Source organism: Ursus americanus, chromosome 32 (assembly GCF_024610735.1).
Source record: "Ursus americanus isolate L20-20 chromosome 32, mUrsAme1.1.p, whole genome shotgun sequence".
Classification (NCBI taxonomy): Eukaryota; Metazoa; Chordata; class Mammalia; order Carnivora; family Ursidae; genus Ursus; species Ursus americanus.
This window is the reverse complement of record NC_142158.1, coordinates 14,776,493-14,801,457: the sequence shown is the minus strand read 5'-3', so window position 1 is coordinate 14,801,457 and position 24,965 is coordinate 14,776,493. Positions and strand designations below refer to the sequence as shown.

Genomic DNA, 24,965 nt, shown 5'->3' with positions numbered 1-24,965 from the left:
ATGGATAGAGAAGGATGACTGGAGAGTGTGTGGAGGGATAGAACTGGGGGGACATCAGGGGCACAGATGGTGGCTCCATTTGGGGACAATGCCTCTGGAAAAATGTGCAGACGTGGGAATTTTCTGCTAGAATCAGAAGTTTGGTTGGGAAGTGGGTTAGAAGAATGGTAGGAAGTTGAACCTCTTTTCTAGAGGTTTCTTGGCATAGAGTAGAATGACTATGGTTGACTAACCTAAAACAAACTCAAGGGCTGGGCCTTTTTTTTTTTTAATCCCATAAATAGGGAGAGTGAATGGGGTGAAATGAACTTTACTAAGATTAATTTTGCAGAGCTTTGCAGGATACATTAGAAATCAATCATGAGGCCACACTAACAACTTAATGTAAACCAGAGAACTGGTTCAAAGTTAATGGCTGCCATGAGTAGGGAAGGAAGGGTATTAAAAATAGAACAGAGAAGGGCTGACAGGACTTGTGATTAATTTAATCTGCCTGGGAAAAGTACAATAGAGAGTGGAAATCACGGGGCATGGAAGCCAGAGTTGTGGGAAGTCAGAGAAGAACCTGGGGGGAGGGGAGTGAGAACAGAATGCACAAGCAGCTCGCCCATGCTTAAGAGAATGAAGTGAACAGGAGCGACTGTTTCAGTGTGGATGGAGGAGAGGCCGCACAGACAACTCGGTCTTCAGGCTAGAGGCAATCACTACACACTTGAGGGAGAAGAGAATCACTACCCATGCGTACAGGGGGCAATGCAGGAAGGCAAGAGAGCAAGGGGATCATTTAGGGGAACCTCACAAGGCTGAGACTCCCAGATGGCGACCCCGGTTGTGAGGATGAGTAGCTTTTCCTCTCAAAACAGGAAGGGACAATGAGAGTGTGTCCAAAGTACCCTGAGATGGAGGAATGGGATGGCATGACAAACTGGTAGAGGGATTTCGATCAAATGTCTTGGAAGTTCTTCCTCAAGCTGCAATTGTTACCTTTTGAGAGCAGAAAGGCCATTTTAGCATAAGATTGAGAGTTTAAAGCGAGTAGGAAAGATGAAAAGGACACCAGGAAGATAATGAGGAAAATAAAAGAATAAGTAGGCAGCCAGGAGGGTCTAACCTCCCTATGGGGGGTGAGTCTGGGACAGGCCTGTAACAGTCTGCAGCAATGCTCTGCTTAGGGAAACACAAATGGCATAAAGCAGATGCTGGTAATCGTTATGCACAGGAATGGATCTTGTAGGGTCAAATGGCAGGGGAATCTGGGATGCTGGGTGAAAACAGCATGGGACAGCTGACCCAGTGCACAGGCTGGACCAGGGAGTCCTCAGAAGGAAGCTAGTAGAAGGAAGAAGCTGGGACAGTTGAAACCTTGGCAATCCCAATTTTAACAAAGCAACCACGTTCCAAACAATAACGTATTTTAGGTGTGGGGATACAGCAATGAACAAATTGGTCAAAACTCCTAGCCCTCTTGGAGCTTCTATTCTGATCTGGGGAGAAAGGAAGATATAAAGTGTGTAAGCTGGTGAAGAAAATTAGTAGAGCAACAAAGAGATTGTAATCAGAGGCGGGAGCTCCACGTTCAAGACCACAGAGCTAGAGTGCTCTCAGTGATTTTAACTGCTAACAGGACCTGCCGAGCGGGTACACATTCACGCGTTCAGAACAATTCCTATTACTCACAACCAAGGGGAAGAGGTCCAGATCGTACTCCTGACTTGCGGGTTTGGCATGCACTATTCTGCCTCCTCTGGGTCTGTCTTTTTCTTTTCCCTATCTAGTAGTTTGGGGGACAAACTATTTTTATGCTCTGGACCCTACAAGGCTTTCAGATGTTCACTGGTATCACAGGTGCTAAGAGAAGAAAAATGTCTGAGAGGCTTGAGCCGCCCAAGCTGTATACCGTAGGTAGCTCCCTGGCTCGGGGCTACTCTCATGTGCCCACCCGTCGTGTGATAAGTAAAGGTCCGTCTAAAAATGCAAACCTGACTAGCCTATCCCTTCTCTGTGGGGTAGGGCCTGGACACAGGTGAGGACAGGAGACTGAACGCAAGGCTCTACAGAGGGGCGGGGGTTGGTGGCTGATGCACAGTGAACAGGAGCTTCCGTGGTGGGGGCCAGAGCCACAAAGTAATGACGTCACATGGGTCCCTGCCGTGGAGGCTGAAGTCCTCCCGAGTTACAGCTGGAGAGGAGGTAGAGAAGCAGATCAGAGGATGACCAGAGAGGTCCTAGAGGGAGGGTGACAGGGTAATGGGAGGATGGAGTATTGTGGAGAAGGCAACACATCCCAAATATTGAGACCCCTACTAATGATGATGGTCTCTTTTCTAAAGAAGACCCAGGAGATCCAAGGCAAAGCGACCTCCTCCCCACCGTCCTCCTTCCACCAGGAGGGCAGGCTGTGATGAAATGCAGGTGGGTGGCACCGGCTGTCCTCTGGGGACAGTACGTTGGGCGATTAAGGTAAAGACATGAATACGCTGAAGAGCAGACGGTAGGGTGACGTGAGGATGTGGCCATCTGCAGCGGAAGGGGACGCTCAGAAAGACAGGAGAAGGGGTGGGGTGTTACGGAGAGCTGCAGAAAGGCAGCCATTGGAGGTTTTCCTCTGAAACGTTAGGTGTCGATGACATGGACCGGAGAGGGAAGCCAGAGACTGCAGGTGGACAGACTGAGGGACGAGTGGAGGAGGCAAAGCTTTGTCACCACAGGGAGCAAGAGTGAAAGCCTCACACTCACTCTTCCACTTAACCACTCACCCACCTCCTGTTACGGGCTGAATTGTCCCCCGCCCCAAATTCGTATGTTGAAGTGCTAGCATCCCCCCACTCCGCCCCAACCCTATACCTCAGACTGTGACCGTATTTAAGACAGAGCCTTTGAAGAGCTGTTCAAGCTAAAATGAGGTCATATAGGATGGACCCTAATCCACTATGAGTGGTGTGGGTATAAAAAGAGGAGATGAGGACCCAGACGCACACAGAGGGAAGACCACGTGAGGACATGGGAAGAAGGCGGCCATCTGTAAGCCCCTCAGGAGAAACCCAATCCGTAGCCACCTTGATCTCCAACTTCTAGCCTGCAGGAGTGAGGAAATAGATTTCTGTTGTTGAAGCACTCGGTCTCTCATGCTTGGTTATGTTAGCCCTAGTTAATGAATACCATGCCCACGCGTACCAGGCGAGAGTTTGAATGGAATGTAGACCAGGGCTGATAAAAGCCCTTCTTTATAAAGTTCTACAGAAATGAAAACTACTGGGGCACCTGGGTGGCTCAGCTGGATAAGCGTCTGCCTTCAGTTCAGGTCATGATCTCAGGGTCCTGGGATTGAGTCCCTCTCAGGCTCCCTGCTCAGTGGGGAGCCTCTTCTCCCTTTCCCTCTGCCTGCCGCTCCCTCTGCTTGTGTGCTCTGTCAAGTGAATAAATAAAATCTTTAAAAAAAAAAGAAAGAAAGAAATGAAAACTACTTAAACTTTCTCATCCTTGTCCGTTTGGAGGAGAAATCTCTCTTGTTAGCGTTGCCTGCCATCATGTCAGAGCTGCAGCAAATACCTCCCAAGCCAGCTGGAAGCCTGTCTGTGGGGGAAACAGAGGCTGGCGTGAGGGGCGGGGGTGGAGGTCTAGCTTGCTCCGTGGTGAGAACATGACATCACTTCTCACCCTGACCACTTTCCCCTCCTAACCACTGCACTCCTAAAAGGAACAAAAGAGGAATAAATAAAAAGAAGAAAGCAGAAACTAGCAAGAAATATCATCATGAGTTGAGCCTACCTGTACACCCACTTGGTAATCATGAGCTGGAGAACATCAGTGAGATACCTGAATTTACTTTTCTTTTTCTATCTTTCTTTTTTTTTTTTTTTTAAGCAGGCTCCATGTCCAGCGTGGAGCCCAATATGGGGCTTGAACTCATGACCCTGAGATCAAGACCTGAGCTGGGATCAAGAGTCTGATGCTTAACCGACTGAGCCACCCAGGCACCCCCCCTAAACTTACCATGTCTTGAAGCCTCTAGCTACTCTAAGAACTCACAGATTGTTCTAAATATACCAGCAGTTCTGTCCATGAGAACCCCTATATTTCACAATGACCTTCATGCCAACGCCAACAAGCAGTGTGGCCTCAACGTGTGGAATGAATGGCTCACCATGGCAGCCTCCGTGTTTATCTTCCATGTCGATCCACTTTATAGCCCTGAGGTTACCTGTCCAGGATGCGTTTGGCATGGCACCAGGGACACCTGCAGTGTTGACAAAGAAGAAAAGCAGAAATGAGAACCAAGAGAGAAGGGTGTCACTTCATCAATGAAGCCTCTGAGGTATGCTTATGCTTTCGGTAGATTGTCTTCACATTAGATTTTCCATCAGGATGCAAAACCTCAAAAACTTACGGTGTACAAAGCTGGTGTTTATGAACCCTGCCTTGCCACCTGTAAAAGAATATATGCATAACTGTTTGGTCATAATGTGTGCCCAAGCCTGCAAAATAGAGTTTAAGAAATACCACAGCGTGAAATCATAAGGCAGATGGAAAAGTTGGGAGATTGGGGTTATCTCTCAATGGCCTTCCAGTGAATTTATTTTCAATCCTAATTATTACAGCTTTTTAAGACTTTTCAGATGACTTGTATCTTAAAATGAAAGCTCAGAAAACAGGCTACTGTATGTGCTAATAAGCACGAGTAAGTGGGAGCCCTCCATATGAAGTTGCAATATTAGGCATACAGAAGGGAATATCTTGTTCACTACTTATGAACTCAAACAAATCCCTTAACATGCTATGCTTTTTTAAATTATTTTTTATAAGCAATCTCTATACCCAGCATGGGGCTCAAACTCATGACCCCAAGATCAAGAGTCCCATGCTCCATTGACTGAGCCCGCCAGCATCCTTTTTGTTAAAGGGCTTCTTGAGCATTTGGTGTTGCCAAGATTGTGCTGGGCCCTGGGGAGAGGGAGAGAAACAAGACATGGTTCTCCACTACCCAGTGAAGATATACTGTCGACCCCAAGCATTAGGTTTCGAGCTTTGAGTTTGTCTGAGGAAGACTGGTGTGCACTGACCTACCCATCTTCTCTATTTCTTTCAGCTGTTCTTTGGCCCAAAGTTTAGTGGCTGACCCCTTAACTAATTAGTTATCTAACTCACTGTTGAAATGTAAAGAGCCTTTAAAAAGGAGAGGAGGACTTTAGGTCCCCACGAAGCCAGGGCTTTTCCATCTTGGCATTATTGACACTTTATTTATTTATTTTTGCATATTCTTTATTTTTATTTATATATTTTTAAATTTTATTTTTAAAACATTTTTAATTTTATTTACATTCAATTAATTAGCATGGAGGGCATTACTGACACTTTAAACTGGATAATTCCTTGTGGTAGGGCCTGTCCTGTGAATTGTACCGTATGTAGCAGCATGCCTGCCTCCACCCACCAGATGCCAGCAGTACATAGCCCTGAGCTGTGACAATCAAAAACATCTTCAGGCGTGGCCAAATGTCCCCCGGGAGGTGGCTGGGCAAACTGCCCATTGGAGAAACACAATGCTAAAGTTTTTTTCTTTTCTCTTTTCCTTTCTTTTCAGATTTATTTATTTGAGAGAGAGAGAGAGAGAGCGCGTGCACGCGCGTGAGCGGCAAGGGCAGAGAGAGAGGGAGAGAGAATCTCAAGCAGCCTCCCCGCTGAGCATAGAGCCCGACTCGGGGCTTGCTCCCAGGACCCTGAGTTCATGACCGGAGCCAAAATCAAGAGTCAGATGCTCAACCAACTGAGCCACCCAGGCATCCTGCGCTAAACCATTTCAAATAGCCCTCTCCATCTCAAGAAATTTTGGACAGGTCAGAGAGTAAAGGGTCCATTTAATCCTATAGAGTAGTTTTACCCCAAGATTTCCATTACTGGAAAGTAAGTATATGGGAATCAAAGGCAAATGCAACAAAAGAAGAAATATTTTGCTTCATAAGAGCTCCAGCAATTTTCACCAGTGAGCCATGCAATCTGAATGTAATTTTGGTGTAATGGCACCACGCGCATGAAACCTGAACCCAGACTGTAATAGTCCTTTCTCAGAAGATCGGGTAGGCAGAATAACGGCCCTCCCCATGACATACATTCAAAGAAGTCCGGATCCTAATCTCTGGAAACTGATATTATGTTATGTTACAGGGAAAAATGGAATTCAGTTTGCTAATCAGCTGACCTTAAGATAGGGAAATATCTGGAATTATCCAGCCTGGACCAATGCAATCACAAGGGTCTTTAACAGTGGAAGAGGGAGGTTTTGAAGAGCTGGGTTTTTTTGTTTGTTTGTTTGTTTGTTTGTTTGTTTGTTTGTTTTTACCATCTGAAGGTTGAGGAAGGGGCTAAGTTACATGGGTGGCCATTAGAAAAGGTCCAGACCCTACAGAAAGGAATGGAGCCCAGCCAATGCTTTGGTTTTAGTCTGGTAAGACCCGTGTCAGACTTCTGTCCTACAGAATTGTAAGATAATACATTTATGTTGTTTAAATTGCTAAGTCTGTGGTAGTTTGTTACAATGGCAAGTAAAAACTAATATACATACTAATGAGACAAAAAATTACCCAGGATGATAGATATTTTTTAATAAGGAAAAAAAAACTGGACAAGACCAATACTTTACAAAAAGTTTAATTGGATTAGGCACATAGACATGTTTCCTGTTTAAGAACATTAATAAAAAATGTACATTTTCAGAAGAAAAAAGCTCTGTTCTTTTGACCTGATGTCACATGATAATTATATGATGATCTAAATCAAGAACTGTACCGAGGTCTCCCAACTAAAATTAAATTTTGCACAGCCTTTCCTGTAAATGGCATGAATCCTTACCCCTAAGGGCTTGCTATAAGACAGATTCTTTTTTTTTCCCCTCACTGCCAAACTTGAAAAGTTTGCTTATAAATATTGAGTAGTCCCCAAGAAAAATACCATTTATTAAGCAATATTTCTTTTTAGTGCTTTGATTTGCATTTATTACTTTAAAAATTACTTTAGCTCTTGCCTTTCCCAAGAGAAGCTTCTGTATTTTGTTCTTAGTACACATCTTAAAAGAATTTAGAATAAAACTTGCCTTGGTTAAGTTGGCAGTCCAGAAACCAAAGAGATAATCTGGTATATTCACTTGTGTCCACAAGATTAGCTGACATGGATGTAATTTTTTACAAGTCTGTTTTGATGAAAAGCTACAGCAGAAGAGTGTGAAGAACATATTGCCATAACAAAAAGTCCCTACCCTCCTTTACATGACAACATTTTTTAAAGGACAAGGTATTTTTTTTCTCTTTCATTCTGCACCAGAATCGGCATCTTCACAAGATCCCCAGCACATCTTGGCACGCGAGCACGTCTAAGAAGCTCTGGACTGTAACCAGCATTGCCAAGAGGACATAGCTTCTGTCTCCTCTCTCCTGGAAGTCTCTCCCTCAGCCTTCACCAGGTTTCTGGTTACCTTTTCTTTCCCCCTTCCCCACATTTTGCCCTGATGAAGAAATCTGGTACTATGTACCTTCTTTTTTTTTTTTTTAAGATTTTATTTATTTGACAGAGAGAGACAGCCAGTGAGAGAGGGAACACAAGCAGGGGGAGTGGGAGAGGAAGAAGCAGGATCCCAGCAGAGGAGCCTGATGTGGGGCTCGATCCCAGAACGCTGGGATCACGCCCTGAGCCAAAGGCAGATGCTTAACGACTGAACCACCCAGGCGCCCCGGTACTATGGGTACTATGTACCTTCTATCCTTTGGTTAATTTAACAAACCTGTCCGCACTGCAGGGAATCCAGCCATTTGAGTAGACCGCTCATATCACTTTCTTGAAGACCATCAGCCCACCTGGTGTGGGGAAAAGCCTTGATGAGCGGAAGACCCGTCCTCATGGTGCCCTGACTTCACAGCACTGGGCCCACGGGGGGTTCTCAGTCAATGTTAAAGGAGTGAATGGGTGTGGCTTGCAAGGGTTGCCCAACAACTCAGTCTTCAGGAGTGACGGTAGGACCACTTAGCTTGTGTGTGGCTAAGACAGGCCTGCTGTCCACCTTGGTTTCGGAAAAGGTCACTGTACTTGAAGGTGTAATCGTGCTCTACCTCTCGGTATCAAAAAGTATTTATCTTCCTCTCTTAGCCAAGGCCAACCTGTTCCCGTCAGCCCTACAGCAACTGCTTACGCGGCCATCAATCACCCGTTTGCCCCATGGGTCCTGCCTGGTATAACTAGCTTTGGGAGGTGATAAGGCCCTCAACAAGATTTCCGGCGCCAGCTCAAATATCAACTCAACGTGACTGCTTCGTAGGCACTGCTGGATTACTACTGTGAGGGGATAATAGCAAGCAAGAGGTTGAAGGGTCTAAATGCACCGTGTCCACTACGCAGTAGTTAATGCGGCTTGGGTTAAAACATATGCGGAGACCCCAAAGCTACTGATCCCATCACTTGTGCCAACGTCGGGATGCTCCTTCTACTTCCTAGAAGTTCTACTAAGCATAATTCTCTCCCAGAGAATGACCCGTGGCAGAGGCCACCCCACCCCACAGCACCCCCGCCCCCCGTGGAACACACTGGCCTTCCCACTGGGATTGGGGAACTTAGTTCTTACCCCAGCTTTGTCACTACCCAGCTGGGTATCCTGGAACCATCATTTAAGGCCAGACAGACTCATCTTTCAAATGAAGGAGAGAACAGATGAGCAGTTTTTCAACCTTGTAGACTGCCATCCACAGAAAAACAATTTTATCCCATCGTCGGCGCACACACGTACATAAAGTAAACACAGGTTTCATGAACTACGTAGGCTTATTACATGTAATGCACTGTTTATTTCGTGTTATTTTCTCATATTAAAAACTCTGGTCAAAGCCTACTAAAGTGATTTCTGGATCCACTCATGGGAAAGAGTGCTATTTTTAAAATACTGGACAGGATGACTGTGTTTTTATTACTGCTGTAATGATTATGATTATTCTTGTCAGGATTCTAGGAGGGTAGTTAGGGGGTATATGGATAAAGTCTACCCTCAATTCACCAGTGTCCTAGGAAAGGTCTAGTTTGCATTATGTCTGGTTTGGGGCAAAAAAGAAGATACCAATATTATCAGAGAAACCATTTTAAACGATAAACTTCAATTCTCTCATTTGCTCTGCATAGGCTTATTTAAACAAAAGATTTGAGATAAGTTTACAGAGTAACCCAGAATGTTTTTCTTGGAGCTTAGCCATTATGAGTCAAATAACTGCATTTGTTGAATAAATGAATACGGTTCTTTGAAATGCAAGCTTCATTTATATTAACTTGACTTTCTCCTTATTGTTCTCACACAGTGTGGTCCTCATTTTGGGAGACCTACATGTGGTAACAGTTTCAGCAACTGCTTATTACTGAAGCTGAGATATATACTTTTTAACTTATTGAATAAACAAGGGATTTGGGTTTTAAATGTCAAAAGTCACTGCTAAAAAAAGCTCACAAATTAATGGTGGTGCTGTAAATTGGTATAACTCTGGAAAATCGATTTGGAAATATGTAGGGAAAGCCGCTAGAACCCCCAATTCCCTCTGGCCCTTTAAACCAACAGCTTCCAAATAAGCTGAGGACCTCATTTTTTAAGTCTATCTGTCTGTGAAGATGTTCCTTTTGACATTATTTATACATAATGATTAACAGCACAGGCTTTGGAGTCAGAGTCCACATTTCAAATCCTTATCTCTACTATTACCGGTTGTGTGACCTTGAACAATTATGTAATCTCTTTAAGATACCACGTACTAACCTTCAAAACCTTACAGGGTTTTGTTCATGTTAAATAAGATAACGTATGTCTTGTGCTTAGCACCATGCCTGGCATACTTCCCTAAATAGATGGTTGCAAACATAATTCCTCTATTAAAGTCATGGGGACAGTTGTAACTGAAAGAGATTGCTTCTTCACTATAACCAGAAGCAAGTTTACCAGTGTTGGCCCGCTACTGACGTTGGGGCTGCAATGACATTGTCGTTGCTGTGGGGCCTGTCCTGCACATTGAAGGATGCGGAGCCTTTATCCACTAGATGCTGGTAGCAATCCCCACACCTGTCCCATCCTCCTACCTCCCACCCCTTTCCCTCTCCCACCCCGTGACAACCCAAAATGTTTTCAGATGTAGCCAAATGTTCCCTGGGGAGCCAGACTGCCCCGACTGAGAACATGAAACTGTACATTATTAATAAAATCATGTGCAAATATTTGCGTGTAAAATGAACATATTTTTTTTAGTTTATAAAACTTTAATGTTCTTGCTTTTATATTTTTCATCTGTTTATTTATGACCTCTGAGGCTTACTGGCTTTGCTGACTCCGTCATTGTACTTGTGACTATTGTAAGAATAACTGAACAAAAGAAAAAGAAAAGCACAAGGTTCAGCGGTGATTTGCTTTACCAACCAAAAATAATGGAAAATTACCTAATAAGTGGGAAATGTAGTGTGAAGTAACTTGTAGCCCTTTTTTCTTATTGTTAATTGGGGTCATGTTTAGCAATAAAACGGCATATTTTTGTTCTTACCTACAAAGTTGTTCATTAATCACTTAGGATTTTTAACACATGAAATGTACTAAAAGAGATCCTGTCTTGTTTCATACGGATGTTTTCTAGAGTTCTGAGTCGTTGAGATCGTGGCATAATATCCTTAAAATGACACCTCTGCGTTCACCTCCAGTAACTGTCAACAAATTGATTCTTCTTTGGTTGTAAAAAGGAAAAGACGAAATGAGTAAAGGAAGAAAAACCCGGAATTTTGGACTCGAAGGGACTTCAGAAATTTTAATATGCTTTACTGTTTTAATATATTCCTTCTCATTGGCATGCGGTGTAAACTAGAGCCTGGGAAATTTAAGTGAATCGCCCAGGAGTGTGGACGTGCTAAATAACTTACTGATTTTGTTTCAAGATAATTTACTCAATTATTCAAACAATTTTCTTGAATGTTTCCTATGTTCTAGAGTAGATGTTGAGGGTAAAGCTATGAATGAGATGTTCTTGGAGCTTTTGGACTAGTGTATCCAAAAGGGTTTGTATTTATTAATATTTCTACTAGCAGCCCAGACACTTCTTCTCAAGTCTTTCCCCAACAGTCTTCTGGTGAAGAACAGGGAAGGTCAATGACACATCTAGAAAGGTGGAAAATCTTTGACTCAGAGCAGTTCAGATTTCAATATAATCCTGACCTAAAGACTGACCTTGACCCACTGACTGCCTACATTTCTCTTCTGCTGCTTATCACCTGTAACTCTCCTCAAACACTACTTTAATCATGGCCCATTTTTCTAAGATGATTAAGACCTTCAGTTTCACCACTTCCAGGCTCGGAGACTGCTGTCAAATTGCCTTTCTTTCGTCCACTAAACCATGACAGTTTTCAAAATTCTTCACCTTTGCAAGGAACCCAAGTCCACTGAATAATCCCTTCCAGCTACAACTTCGCCATTTGGTGCAGTACGGGAGCCCCCGACTGATTTCCAACCTACCAGGGGTTCTTTAAACCCTCCCTGGCTTATAATAGTGTTGCTTCCCTTTGTTGGCATGGTCCTAATTCAGGGGCTTTACATTTCTCACTGAGACTATTCTGACTGCCTCCCATCTGCCCACTTCATTGGCGATACCACTAGATGGCTTTTTCTATCATCAGGCTTGACCTTGTTTACCTCCTATTTCAGGGGGAGGGATGCAGGATTCCTTCGAACTGTCCGCCCTGTGTCTGCTTCTGGGTTTCTTTAAATGAGTCTGGGCATTCCTTATGTCCAAGTTTACTGCTTTCATAGGATTATCAATTCAAAAACTGTTTCCTTAGGACTTAAGTTTTTATAGATTCTAGAAACGGGAGATTCTGTTGTTATTTCCAGCACGTGAACAATCAAGTACGGTAATTTCCTCTGTGATCTAATTGTTTAGATGTGTTTGTTTACAGCTTCAGTTAAGTATCTGCACTTCAAGTGGCACTTTCTAGATTTTACGTGACTGTTTCAAATAAAAGCGTTTCCCAGACTGATTCCCCTTCTCATTCCATTCCACGATAAGGGATTTCACTTTAGGATCATTCCCTATTGGAGGCAACAGAACATAGCATGCCCTGTATGACTCCATTGGTTGTCTGGGAAAAAGTTCTTAACAAATCCATTAGGCAAATTTTCATCGGGCCCAGTACACAGTGCCTTCTTCACCTTCAAAACAAGGCACCAGGCTACACCCAGTTGGACGTAAATCAAGAATTCATTCGCAAGTTGTAAAACATTCCCTCCCAACTCCATGTAAAAGCAGCCAAATAAAAACCATAGTTGCTCAGGACTCTTGTCTAATTTTAATCCCTATTTTCAACCCAAGACAGGTCCAAAAGGGTTAAAAGTCAGTGGTAAGTTCCATTTGTTGCTGCATGTACTGGGGTATATATAAAGGTTGCTAATTCTGGAAACACAGTGCCTATCTATAGCAAGCAATCTTTTATACAGAACTGGAGAAGGAGTTCTTCTGTTTACACTCTTCTTCTGCAAATATGAGAAACATCTAAATAAACTTCAGAAGAGAAGAAACACGGGAGAAAGAGTCTTGGGATGTGCCCCTGGTATGTGGACACCCCCCCACCTTCTATCCCCTATCTTACCACCCCCACCCCTCACCCCATGGAGTTTGCAGCAGTTTCTAGAAATACAGAAAGCCACAGGGTAGGCCTAGCATTTCTTCCTGGAAACATCTCTTGAACGTGAACATTTGGATAAAAAAGCATTGGGCTACAATTAGAAGTCCCACGACAACACAAAGACAGGCAAAAGGAATTTATGGGGTGGGGATGGTTGTCACTCTTGGAAGGGACTCTGGAGGGGTTCCCTGGAGTACCAGCAGTAACATATTTTCTTGTGCGGGTTACTCAGGTAAGGATCTGTTTGAAAATTCAGTGATCGATTCCAATTAGTGCAGTTGTATGTCTATGTAGTATTTCAATAAAAAGTTTAAGAAAGTTACAGATAGGTAGGAATGTGATTTTTTTAATAAATTTGTAAAATAAAACATGAGACTTCAAAGAAACGCTGGCCCCTTCAGTTCCTTGCTCTGGCCCCTTTTCCTCTGCCCAGGGTCATCCGTGGTATCACAGTGCTAGTTCTGAGTCTCCAGCTTTCAGGTTTCGAGGCCCTGATTCTTAACGACTCGACACTGGTGTTCTCAGTATCAAGTCCGTATCCTGTACAATGATAGTTATTTCAATATTTTAGAAACTCTGAAGTATGGATGTATTTAGATCAAGACCAATGACTAATATGCTTAATTTATAGTAAAAGATAAACTCTTAAGCCCTCTACAAATCTAGACCAGTTTTCTTCTGTGTGAGTTTTTTGTTGGTTGTGTAAGTAGGCTCCACGCCCAATGTGCGGCATGAACGCACAACTCGGAGAAGAGTCACATCCTCTAGGACTGAACCAGCCAGGTGCCCCCCCAATGAGTTCTGATGAGAGATCATATTGGGATGTTCTGATGTGCTCATTATGATGCTCTCGCGTGACTGACCGAAAGGACTCACGATGGAAATTTTGTGAATCTGTCACATGTGTTTCTGGAATAAAAGTGAAATGCAGTTTTTCTGTTATTCTTATTCTTCCAAACAAACATGTGATATTCCTACCATTTACAGATTTTCCTGGACTTAAAATGGGGTCAAGTCCCAATAAACCCACTGTTCGTTGAAAATACTGAGTTGAAAATACATTTGATACGCCTAACCCACTGAACATCAACGCTTAGTCTAGCCTACCTCAAATATGCTCAGAATACCCACACTGCCTTTGGTTGGCCAATATCATCTAACGCAGAGCCTGTCTGGTAATACGGTGTTGACGGTCTCATGTCGTTGACCGAACACTGTACTGGAAGTGAAAACCAGAGCATCAGCTGTGGATCAGCTGTGGACCCTTGTGACTGTGGGGCTGACGGGAGCTGCAGCTCGCCGCTGACGCCCACGAGAGAGCACAGTGTATACCTAGCTCGGGAAAAGATCAAAATTCAAAATTCAAAGTACAGTTTCCACCCAATGCAAATTACATTCACACCCATCCTAAAGATGAAAAATAGTAAGCAGAACCAGAACCACCATGTCGGGGGGACTGTCTGTATTCAGAATCACAGATAAAAACAAACCAAAGCTAACAAAAGCTTACCACATTGAAGCCTAATAATGATATAGCTACATACTGTATTTACTTGTAGTTTATTACCCCAGTGAATACTATTACTAAAAATGGCCATGCTTTTTTTTTTTAAGTAATAGAAGTCCAACTAATTCTATTACTTATGGAAAACAATAAATAAATAATATGGGAAAAGTCTGCCAAATAGAACGAATAATCAGCAGCTATTAGGATGCCAGAGGGTCTCTAGGAAACCATCATATTCACCTGGGAACACACAACATTCATTCACCAAGATTTTTTAAAAGGCCGAATAAAAAGCTGCTTTTCCAGACCCCGAAGGCTACATATTCCATGATTCCATTTTTATGACATTCTGGAAAGGCAAAACCACAGGAAAGAGAACAGGTCAGGATTTGCCGACAAGGTAGTAAACACTCTACAACTGTCAGGACACACGGGACTGGATACCCAGAAGCGCATATGAATTTAAAAATAAAAAAAAAAGGAAACTTCTTCAAATTCAACAATATTGTGTAACAGAATGGGTCTCCTTCGTTGTAAATGGATACATTTAAAAATTCCACTTTGCAGTATAACAACAGAATTTTTCATTTGAGAAATATTAATATTCACTACTTTTTTGATGAATTCAGAATACATTTATAGAATCTCATCATTAAAACTTCTCTTTCAGTATTAGATAACATACATACCAAAATGTTACTGCCCCTTTGCTCCAAAATCTAGAGTATTTCAGAAAGAAATTGTGAGAAGCACTAAATATACAGACTATTGTATTATGACTTAGAAGTCCCATTTTCGGGGCGCCCGGGGTGGCTCTGTCAGTTAAACATCTGCCTTCGGCTCAGGTCATGATCTCAGGGGCCTGGGAGCGAGCCCCACATCGGGCTCCCTGCCCAGCGGGGAGTCTGCTTCTCCCTCTCCCTCTGTGCTCTCTCTCTCTCAAATAATAAATAAAATCTTAAAAAAAAAAAAAAAGTCCCATCTTCGTGACCCAATTCAGCTGCTACATCAGGTGACCCAAACAAATCACTTCACCTTCCTGGGCTTGGTTCCTCTAAACCTAAATGATGGGACTATATTTCCAACTCCAGAATGAAATTAACCCATTCCACTTCACAAAGTCATTGTGTTCTTCTTGAAGTAGCTGTTTCAAGTTTTTACTCTTTCTAGTATGGTTCACTTACAAAAACAAAAACAAAACCTATCCCCAAAACCACATTCAGTGAGCACCTTCCATGAGTCAGGAGTGGCACTACAGGCTTTAGAGCTCTGCTGGAGTTGTAGGTTACTAGTTGTAGAAGTACGGTACAGTTAAGAGTTACTACTTGAGTCATTTCTTAGAACACGTGCCTCCTTTCCCATCACCACCGTGAGATCAGCAGTATCATTCCTCGGCTGAGGAAATGAAGTTTGCAGAACTGAAGGGATCTGCCCGATATCACAGGATAGAAGCAGCCAGGATTTGAGCCCCCTCCCCCCACATTCCTCATTCTACCACAGGTCTCAATTCCATGTGGACCACTGGAGGACTCTGAAGGTAAACGAGGCCACGTCTGTTTCATTTGGCACAGTTCTCACTCCACGCATCCCTCTTGGGACACAATGGATGGAAGCAGACAGGGAGATGGACCTGATGACCCTTCCTGAGACACCCTGTTTCTTTTCTTTTTTTTTTTAAGATTTTATTTATTTATTTATTTATTTATTTATTTGACAGAGATAGAGGCAGCCAGCGAGAGAGGGAACACAAGCAGGGGGAGTGGGAGAGGAAGAAGCAGGCTCCCAGCGGAAGAGCCTGATGTGGGGCTCGATCCCAGAACCCCGGGATCATGCCCTGAGCCGAAGGCAGACGCTTAACCACTGAGCCACCCAGGCGCCCCATGAGACACCCTGTTTTATCCTGGCTCAGGTGCCCCCTCATTCTGATGGAAACAATACTGCATTTTCTTTTCCAATCGGGGCAGAGAGAGGAGATTGAGATTATCTGGAAATTGCAGGTACCCTCGAGTCAGGATGTCGACATTGACAAAGGATTATTGTTGATCACCCGCGTTTCTTCGTACCTAAGCATGAACTGACCACCAAAAAATGATGTACGTGACACAAACACTCTCACTGGCCAGTGTCATACTGTCAGTTACTCTTTTCCTCTCATGTCCCCACACAGGAGAGTAGTACTGGAAGCTGGGGAGAGGGGGAAATTCAAGCTGATTTTGTCTGAGTTCTAGAAAATCTTCCAGATCCTTTGGAGTAATCTCAGAAGCCTCTGCATCACGGAAAAACTGTGTTTTTCCAGTACCTGTTGTCTCTTAAGGAGGACAACTGGGTGGAATAAAAACAGAAACAAACACCTAATAGTATTTATACTTACCAGGCACCATTTTGGGCAACTGATACGTATTACTACACATAATTCACTTACAGTGATAGGTACTATTATCGTCCCCATTTTACAAACACAGAAACTGAGATTCAGAATGATTACATCATTTGCCTCCAATTGTATACACTAGGAATCTGCAAAACTGCATTTGAAGCCAAGTAGTCTGGCTCCAGAGGGCCTCCTTCCCTCCCCCACAGTTATATATTACACTCGCCTCCGTCTAGCTCAGTGTTATGGGCGTGCCCAGAAAATACTCTCCAAAAACAAGGAGAAATGTGCTATATTAAGACAGCCAGGCAAATGGGGATATTGTGTTAGTACTCAGTAACTAACATCCTCATTTGGTTAGAATTTTACAAAAAAAAATCACCTCCACCCACTGCCAGTGATGACTGGCCTGAGTTTTATTAAGTTATGGCAGGAGGGGTGGTTGGCATCTAAACATAGACGTAGGGACTGTGAGGGAAAAGGAGGGAAATTCATTGCCCAGAGGCCATTGTTCCAGTAATCCTATACTGGAAAATGGGGCAGGATGGAAATGGTCATAGAATCAACAAAGGCTGAGCTGGGAGCTACTTTCTTCATCATCTTGTAAATTGCTGGTATTGTCTCCATTTTACAGATGGGTCAACTGAAGCCCACACAGGGCAGGTTACTGCATGCTCCAGAGTTAAAGAAACAAAAAATGCAGAACTTTTTTGAGATCACCCACCCCACTTTCCTCATTTTACTGAGGAGGAACCCAAGGCCCAGGAAAGTTACGTGACTTAGCTAAGGGCAAACAGCTAATCAAGGACAGAGGCTAGAAGATAATTTTACAGTGTGCATATCTAGGTCATTGGCCTTTCTTACGTGGTCCAGTGCCTGGAGTTTGAAGAACTTATAAAAAGGAAAATAAAACATTCACACCAGGCTTGTAACACTTACTGTCCATTTATTTAGTCAACTATTTTTAGGGGTACAGTGTGAAGTGTTTAAAACACTCAAAGGCTATAAACTGCTGTTCTAATTTTTTTTTTTTTTTAAGATTTACCTATTTATTTTAGACAGAGAGGGCGAGAGAGCATAAGGGGCAGAGGAAGAGGGAGAATCTCGAGCAGACTCCCCACCAAGCTCAGAGCCTGACTCGGGACTTGATCCCACGACCCCAACCAAGATCATGACCTGAGCCGAAATCAAGAGTCAGACACTGAGCCACCCAGGCGCCCCTGCTTTTCTAATTCTTTGGGGTCATCCCAAACTCTCATCCTTAGAGCCACCCGAGATTCTTCTGGCTCTTTTACAAACATCTTTGAAAAGAAATACTAGCGAGTCAGAGGCACTGGTGTGAAATGCATTATTCTACATGTATATACAATGGGGAGTGAAACTGAATCAGAACTCCCCAATACACAATTCTTAGTTTTTAATAAATTCCCAAATACCTTCCAAACTTTCTCTAATGTCCTAAAACCAAAAATTAACTGGGATTCAGGTCAGTCGTGTAAACTTGCCCAGTGTCAGACCAGCCGTCACCTGACGAGGCTGGGATGCGAAGTCGGAATTTGTCCCTCCGCACAGTCCTGCAAGATGAGAGGAGCCCTGTGCAAAGCCCAGAAGCTTGAAACCTGGGGAATCTCAGACGAAATCACACATGCAAAAAATTAACAAGATGACTGAACCCCCCAGGGAAGGCTCTGCCAGAACCAGTGGTCATAGTAAATACATTAATACAGAGCCGAAAGCGAAATATCCTTGCATCATTTCCACAAACACACAGGGACTCATCAAATAAGAAGACTGTCTATTTGTCCTTTTTTTTCTTTTCCTAAATAGAGGAAGTGGATATTCAACAGCAACAAGAGATGAACAAAAGTATCTCTAAACACCGCACGTGGAAGGGTCTATCCCACTAAATCAGTGTTACTACTCCTAGTAACATACTCCTCCCATTTTCCCTGCAGGAAGAGGAGGGCCAAGAGAAGGGAAATGTTAACAAGCGTTATTCTGACTCTTGCTCCTAAGGCTTAAAGAGTTTGTAGATTCAGCTTTGTCCACAAAAAAAAAAAAAAGAAAAAGAAAAAAAAAAGGAAGACGAATACAGTCTGGTTGATGTAATATATCCTAGAAGTTTAGGCTGGATAAAAAGATTTTCACTTTTCAGCAAATCATTATCATGGGATATGTAGAAAGCCTCAGCCTGGACTACTGGAATTTTATATTTCCTTTGAAAAGAGGAAGCTACTCTTTCCAAAAAGCCTGAAAATTATAGAGTCAACGCAATGATTTTTCATACATTTTGTTTTCTGGCTTTGAGTTTGTGTAGTATGTTTGTAGTTGCAGAAACTGGTTGATGAGCACAAGAGGGTTACGGTGCTGCGTGCTGGTGAATTTCCTATGTGAGTTTATAAATTATCCCTGTGTAGTAGCTAGGAGGGGCAACGTTTGTTTTAACTTTGAGGAAGTTGAACACCCAAAATGGGAAGGATGTGGCTGCCAGCAAAAACCTGTATAGAATGATTGTGAAAAAACTCTCGTTTCTTTCGGGTTCTGGCTGTGCTGATTTCCTTTTCTGAGAAACTGTATTATGTTCTAAACAAACACCACATAAGTCCCTTCTGGTGCGCGGTATGCTTTCAGAAAACAAAACCACCTATGAATTCCAATTCCTGTTCCTCGCACCTGATGTGATCACAAAAATAAAGTCCTGAAGACACTACTGACATCCTTTGGATTTTTAAGGAAACGCTTCTCATGGATAATACACACTTAGCAATATTCACGTGAGGACGAAGTGAGCTGTTTTCGTGGTTTCAAAAACTACACTGGTTACAGTAAGGGAAATCAAAATTGTAAAAAGTAAGTAAGTGCCCATCCCAACACGTGAAACCGCTTACATTTCCCTGTACTTCCTCCTGGTTTTCTTTGGGTGTATCTACATCCAGTTGTATATGGTGGTGGAGGCATGGTGTAGACATCCTTTTATAGTAAAAAGATATTTAAATTAATTTTATTTAACACCTTGAGGATCTCGTTGTTTAGGCATTCTATGTCACATTAAGGTTTTCTTTATATATATTCATAGTATTAAGTGTGTTACTCACTTGGCTCTCAACTTTTTCATTTAATTCTCAGAACAACTTATTTTTTTAAAAAAATTTTTGTTTTATTTTTTTAAGTAATCTCTACACCCAACATGGGGCTCGAACTCACGACCCCAAGATCAAGAGTCACGTACTCGACCAACTGGGCCAGCCAGGTGCCCCTCTCAGAACCACTTATTAAGTAGCTGTTGTTATCAGGCCTGTACAGATGAGGAGTCTGAGGTTAGAGCTACCCAGGTCACCAAGCTAGTAAGGACAAATCTCAAATTCATTAGCGGGTTTGCCTCATTCCTGAACCCTGGGGATATTTGCTCAATAAGAGTACTTTCCCGTCAGCCCTTTGCACACCACTTTTACAACATCCTCTACATGCAGCCAACACCAACCGTCCAGCTTTTCCTGATATGCCCTCACTTTCCTTCGTTCTGGTGGCTGCCTTTTTTCTCAGTCAAGAGAGTCTCTGATGGCAATCAGCAGAACAAACATTTGCTGCAAATCTATAAATGGGCTAGTCTCTGTCAAAAAGGGTCTAGATCAGCGGTTCTCGAAGTGTGCTTCCTAGACAAAAATCATCAGGATACCCTGGGAGCTTGTTAGAAATACAGATTCTGGGGCTTGCTCCAGACCTCCTGAATCAGAATGTCTGAAATCAGCAATCTGTGTTTCACCAGGCTCTGTCCCAGAACCCTACACCATACGCATGACCTTACTTAATACTTACACCTTCTCTGGAAACTAAGTGCTGTTTTATTATTCCCATCATCACAGATGGGTCAACTGAGAGTCAGCATACATTAAGGCCAATCCCATTTAGTCAGCAAATAATAGGAGCCAGGGCTTCAATTCTGTTTGTCGGGCTCCCAAGTCCTTTTCCTAGTATCACGGGGACTCAAAGGCAGATGGAAGGGAATGCTGTTGTAATGGCTCAGAGAAACAGAGTAGAGATACTGATGTTACAGAGATAATTTTGACACTGATTATATATCTATTAGGGCTTTGATATACAAAATATTTTATGTTACTGCTTAAAGAGTCATTGAAATGCAATATTATGTTTTTGTTTAAAATAAAGGCAACGGTGGCTTCTAGAAAATATTTGTCTTATACAATTGGTAGACAATGATGACAGGGTGAAAGAATGTTGGACAAATGGTCTTGCCAGTCCTGAAGTGGTAGCTACATTAATCCTTTCTGCCAGAAATCAAGTCATGTTAAGCTCAGTGGCTATGTACCAATCATAATGGTATTTATATTTAATTAAATCTTCATATATACTTTAATCCAATTTCTTCTGTCTTGCATAATGTCGTTCTAGAGATTAGGAATTAAAAGCTAATTAAGAGCAGTGTTTCCGGACTACTTCCTTCACAGGGGTGGGGAGCAAAGAATGTTTGGGCATAGACTCCCCAATAAAGATGATCCAAATAGTACAGCAGAGCCAATGGCTGGAGGCATCATAAATGATCCTTCAACTGCCTACAGCTTCAGCAGAGCTTAATTATGCAAATAGTAGGCAACCTGCCTAAGGTTTCTCTACCAGGAACTCAACATTTTATGATATAAATTCATCAATCTAGGCACTCAAGAGCCAGGATGAATTGTAAATTATAAATCTTCCCCAAATTCCTGGCCCAAGAAGAGCCCAGAGCCCTTTTCTAATAGAGGTAAACTGGCCAGAAGGCCCAAATCACTGATATAATATTTTAAAAATCATGTCCAAATTTATTATGTGTACTTAGTATTACCTGGCTACACAAAAGTGGTATCATTTTATTTATTTTATTTTTTTTGAGAGAGAAAGCACGTGCATGGTGGGGGGCACAGAGGGAGACAGAGAATCTTAAGCAGGTTCCACGCCTAGCCTGACACGGGGCTCGATCTCCTGACCTGAGCTGAAATCAAAAGTCAGACGCTTAACCAAATGAGCCACTCAAGTGCCCCTAAAGTGGTATCGTTTTAAAACTCTTTAAATGGATAAGAACCCAGGGAAGTTTCTATTTTATATAATTTCTCCTTCAATCAGAATTTATCTCCATATTGACAAAAGAAGTGCCAGTGTGGATTGTCACCTGGACACACACAAACTCAGCTTTGTTAGACCTGCCTGTTCTGATGACATTCATGAAGACAGGACTCCACCAGGCCATCCATGTTTCTAATTCTCCGTCATTGGTACAACTGGCATGACTGAATGCATCCCTTGTGGTTCTACAAACAGACTTCTAAATTTAGGCTGATGTACAGAGCACACAATGCATACTTTGAAAATGACTGGGACGGATCCAGCCCCACCCAGATTTAAGGGCCTGGTAACCTTTCCGTGGAGAACACATACCTTCTCAATGGCTCACTGTTTATGTTCGCCGGGAGCTACACCTGGAGAAATGTTTCAAGTTTCTTTCTATTGTTGTCTTTTCCTAACCTTTCATTTTCTTATACTCAGGTGTTTTTTTTTCCTAATCCAGTAGCTAAGAAGTAGCCTAGATCAAATTAAGACAGTAGAAGCCCACTGCGTGAACCGTGAGTAGGCCAGGAAGAAGTACTACCAGCAGGACTGGATGAGCACCAGGTTGTGGGAGAAACTCAAACCAGGTGCAAGTAAGGTGGGAACTAACTAGAGGTGCCCACATAGGGTGCTAGTACTTTCTCTTGGAATCAGAAGCGACCGCATGATGGGCTCAGGGTGACTACCTGGAAACCAGATTTTTTTTAGGGAGGAACTTGGCCCTATTCCAGCTGGAACTCTGGGGCTTGCCAATTCTGCTAGGTCTTTCTGTTATCTTTCTCTTTCTCTTTACTGATATCACTTGTGCGATTTAGCTCTTGTGGAATGATACCTCCAAGCAGTATCTTACCTCCTGTTTCTCTAATCCTTACTATCAAATATTCGCCCCACCCCACCCTGAGATAGGACACTTTTTATACATCCTTCCAAGCTTCTCCTAACTATCTAGCCCCTCCCCCAACCTACCCCACAGCCATCCAGCAAGCCACAAATCCTCAAGTCGGGCACCGTGGTAGGTGGTAGTACAGGGTAGGGATGGGGAAGACAAAGATGGTCGTCCCCTTAAGGAACCCAAACACCGAGGGGGTAGGGCAGAGGAGACATGCACTTAAAAGGAAATTACAATCCAACGCTGGCAGCAGGGGCCTCGAGTAGAGGAGAACCCAGAGTTGGGGTACCAACCATCCGTGAGGTAGGTGATGGGAGATGGCCCCAAGAGGCGCCAGCCAAGGCGGATTGTAAAGGGATGGTTGTAGGGATGTCTCGGAGAGGACATCACGAAAAGCCACCACCCCCCACACAAAAAAATTAAATGAAAACTGCAAAGTGTGTAGGGCCAAGAAGTTGCTGGAACAGAAAGTCTGAGACACCAAGTAAAAAGAAATGAAAGTAGAGAGATGAGTGGGGGGGGGAGGGGGAGAGGAGGAGGAGTCAGGTCATGGAGGTCACGTCACAGTAAGAACTTCAACCCGATCCTCCCGATGATAATGAAAAGCCACCGGAAAGCTTGAAGCAAGGAAACAACAGATACTCATTCTACTAACCTGTCTGAGAGTCCGGTGCACTGGCCATTGTTGGGTTCTGGGAAGCAAAGGTCCCTGGCAACTGCGTTCCACCAAATTGTTTGGGCCCCAGATTATAAAATGCTTTATAAAATGCTTCCAAATAAGAAAAACTTAAGCATTTCAATTAAAATTAGCTTCCTAAATATCTGCATACGATCTATGTAAATAAAGAACACATCTGGTAGCCCTTTGTTTCTCACAGACAATAGGGTACCTAAAATAAAGATTACTTCTCTTTTTCTGCGTATTTTTGTGGTGAACTTAAAAACGGTACATGTAAAATGAACAAGAAATGCCTGGCTGGCTCAGTCCGTACAGCGTGTGACTCTTGATCTTGGGGTTGTAAGTTCGAGCCCCACACTGGGCGTAGAGATTACGTAACAAAAAAAAAAAAAAAGAATTTAAAGAAAAAGAAAGAAGACGTCTACTCATCGTAAAGACAAAATTTTCAAGATACTTGACATGATTAGGTTCAAAGTCTCAGCTTGGTTGCTTCTCCCCTCGCCAGCCTTCTGTAAGAATATTAACCGAAGAACACCTCCCATTTCCACTGGTTCACCGAAGAAGAGCCAGACCAAGGCCTGTTCCAGACGGGGACTGAGGAAGCTGGCAGAGAAGCCTGCGTGGGGTTGGCAATCAGTTCTAGCAAGGACTCCAGCTAGCACACTGGCCCTGCTAAGCCTCAGCATGTTTACTGTGTTCACACCACACACACACACACACACACACACACACACACACACACACACACACACACACCAGCACTCCATATTCCTGCTAACCTTATTTCCAGCCTAAGTGGTCAGGTGGAGCTTACTTCCACTGTTCTCCCCCTCACCCTTCCATCCTTACCCCACCCCCTTTCTGGGATTCTGCAGGGAATTTGGGGAATTTGCTTTATTTATTTATTTTTTAAAGATTTTCTTTATTATTTGAGAGAGAGAGTGAGTGCGTGAGAACAAGCAGGGGGGATGGAGAGGGACAAGCACACTCCGCAGTGAGCTTGGAGCCCAATGCAGGGCTCCATCTCAGGACCCTGAGATCATGACCTGAGATGAAATCAAGAGTCAGACGCTTAACTGACTGAGCTACCCAAGAGCCCCAGGAATTTGCTTTAGATATAGGAAAGAAGAAATGATTACTCCCTCCTTTCCCGGTGCAAGTTCAAGCTTCAGGTCACAGGAATCCAGGATTAGATCCCAGCTTTGCTTGGACAAGCTGTATAAAGAGGAGGGTATTACTTCAATCTCTCTAAGCCTCCTTTTCTTCCTCTGTATAGGAGGAGGACAATGATTATTTCTTATCCTTGAAATGATGTAGAACATACAACCGAAACAAACTAGATAAACCAGAACAATATTAGATGCCACCTACAGCATATTTACATGTGTTTAAAACAGTCCTTTGCAAACAATAAGAATGAACACTCACTACACTCTGATAAATGTTGGCTTACTCCCGCTCCTACAGGTCTCTCTGATCTGACGATTTAGTAGCCCTCGGGATAGAATGTCTGTTTCCAGTCACCTTGCCTGTCCTCTTTCTGCTCTGAGCCGACTTTCGTGACCACCACTCCAATTTGGCTCTTAGGAATGCTGCATATTAAGAGTCACTGCTCTGAATCTACTTTCGGCTATGAAGGTAGCTTCAAACCGCACTCAAATGTGTCCATGGTAACAATACTCCATGTAAGAGCAGGGAGGGAGTCATTTCACATATGGCAGGCATAGGGCCACCCGCACACAGG

General features: G+C 43.1%; 1 protein-coding gene across 2 annotated transcripts in view; it reads right to left on the bottom strand.

Annotated features, from left to right (window-relative positions):
* The window catches only part of LOC123801609 (N-acetyllactosaminide beta-1,6-N-acetylglucosaminyl-transferase), a 79,689-nt gene that overhangs the window by 3,859 nt on the left and 50,865 nt on the right, over positions 1 to 24,965 (bottom strand). For both annotated transcript variants that reach the window (XM_087857979.1, XM_045811718.2), the window contains exon 2: positions 4,145 to 4,237. In XM_087857979.1, coding sequence (XP_087714105.1) covers positions 4,145 to 4,237 — 93 coding nt within the window. The remainder of the gene's footprint in view (positions 1 to 4,144; positions 4,238 to 24,965) is intronic.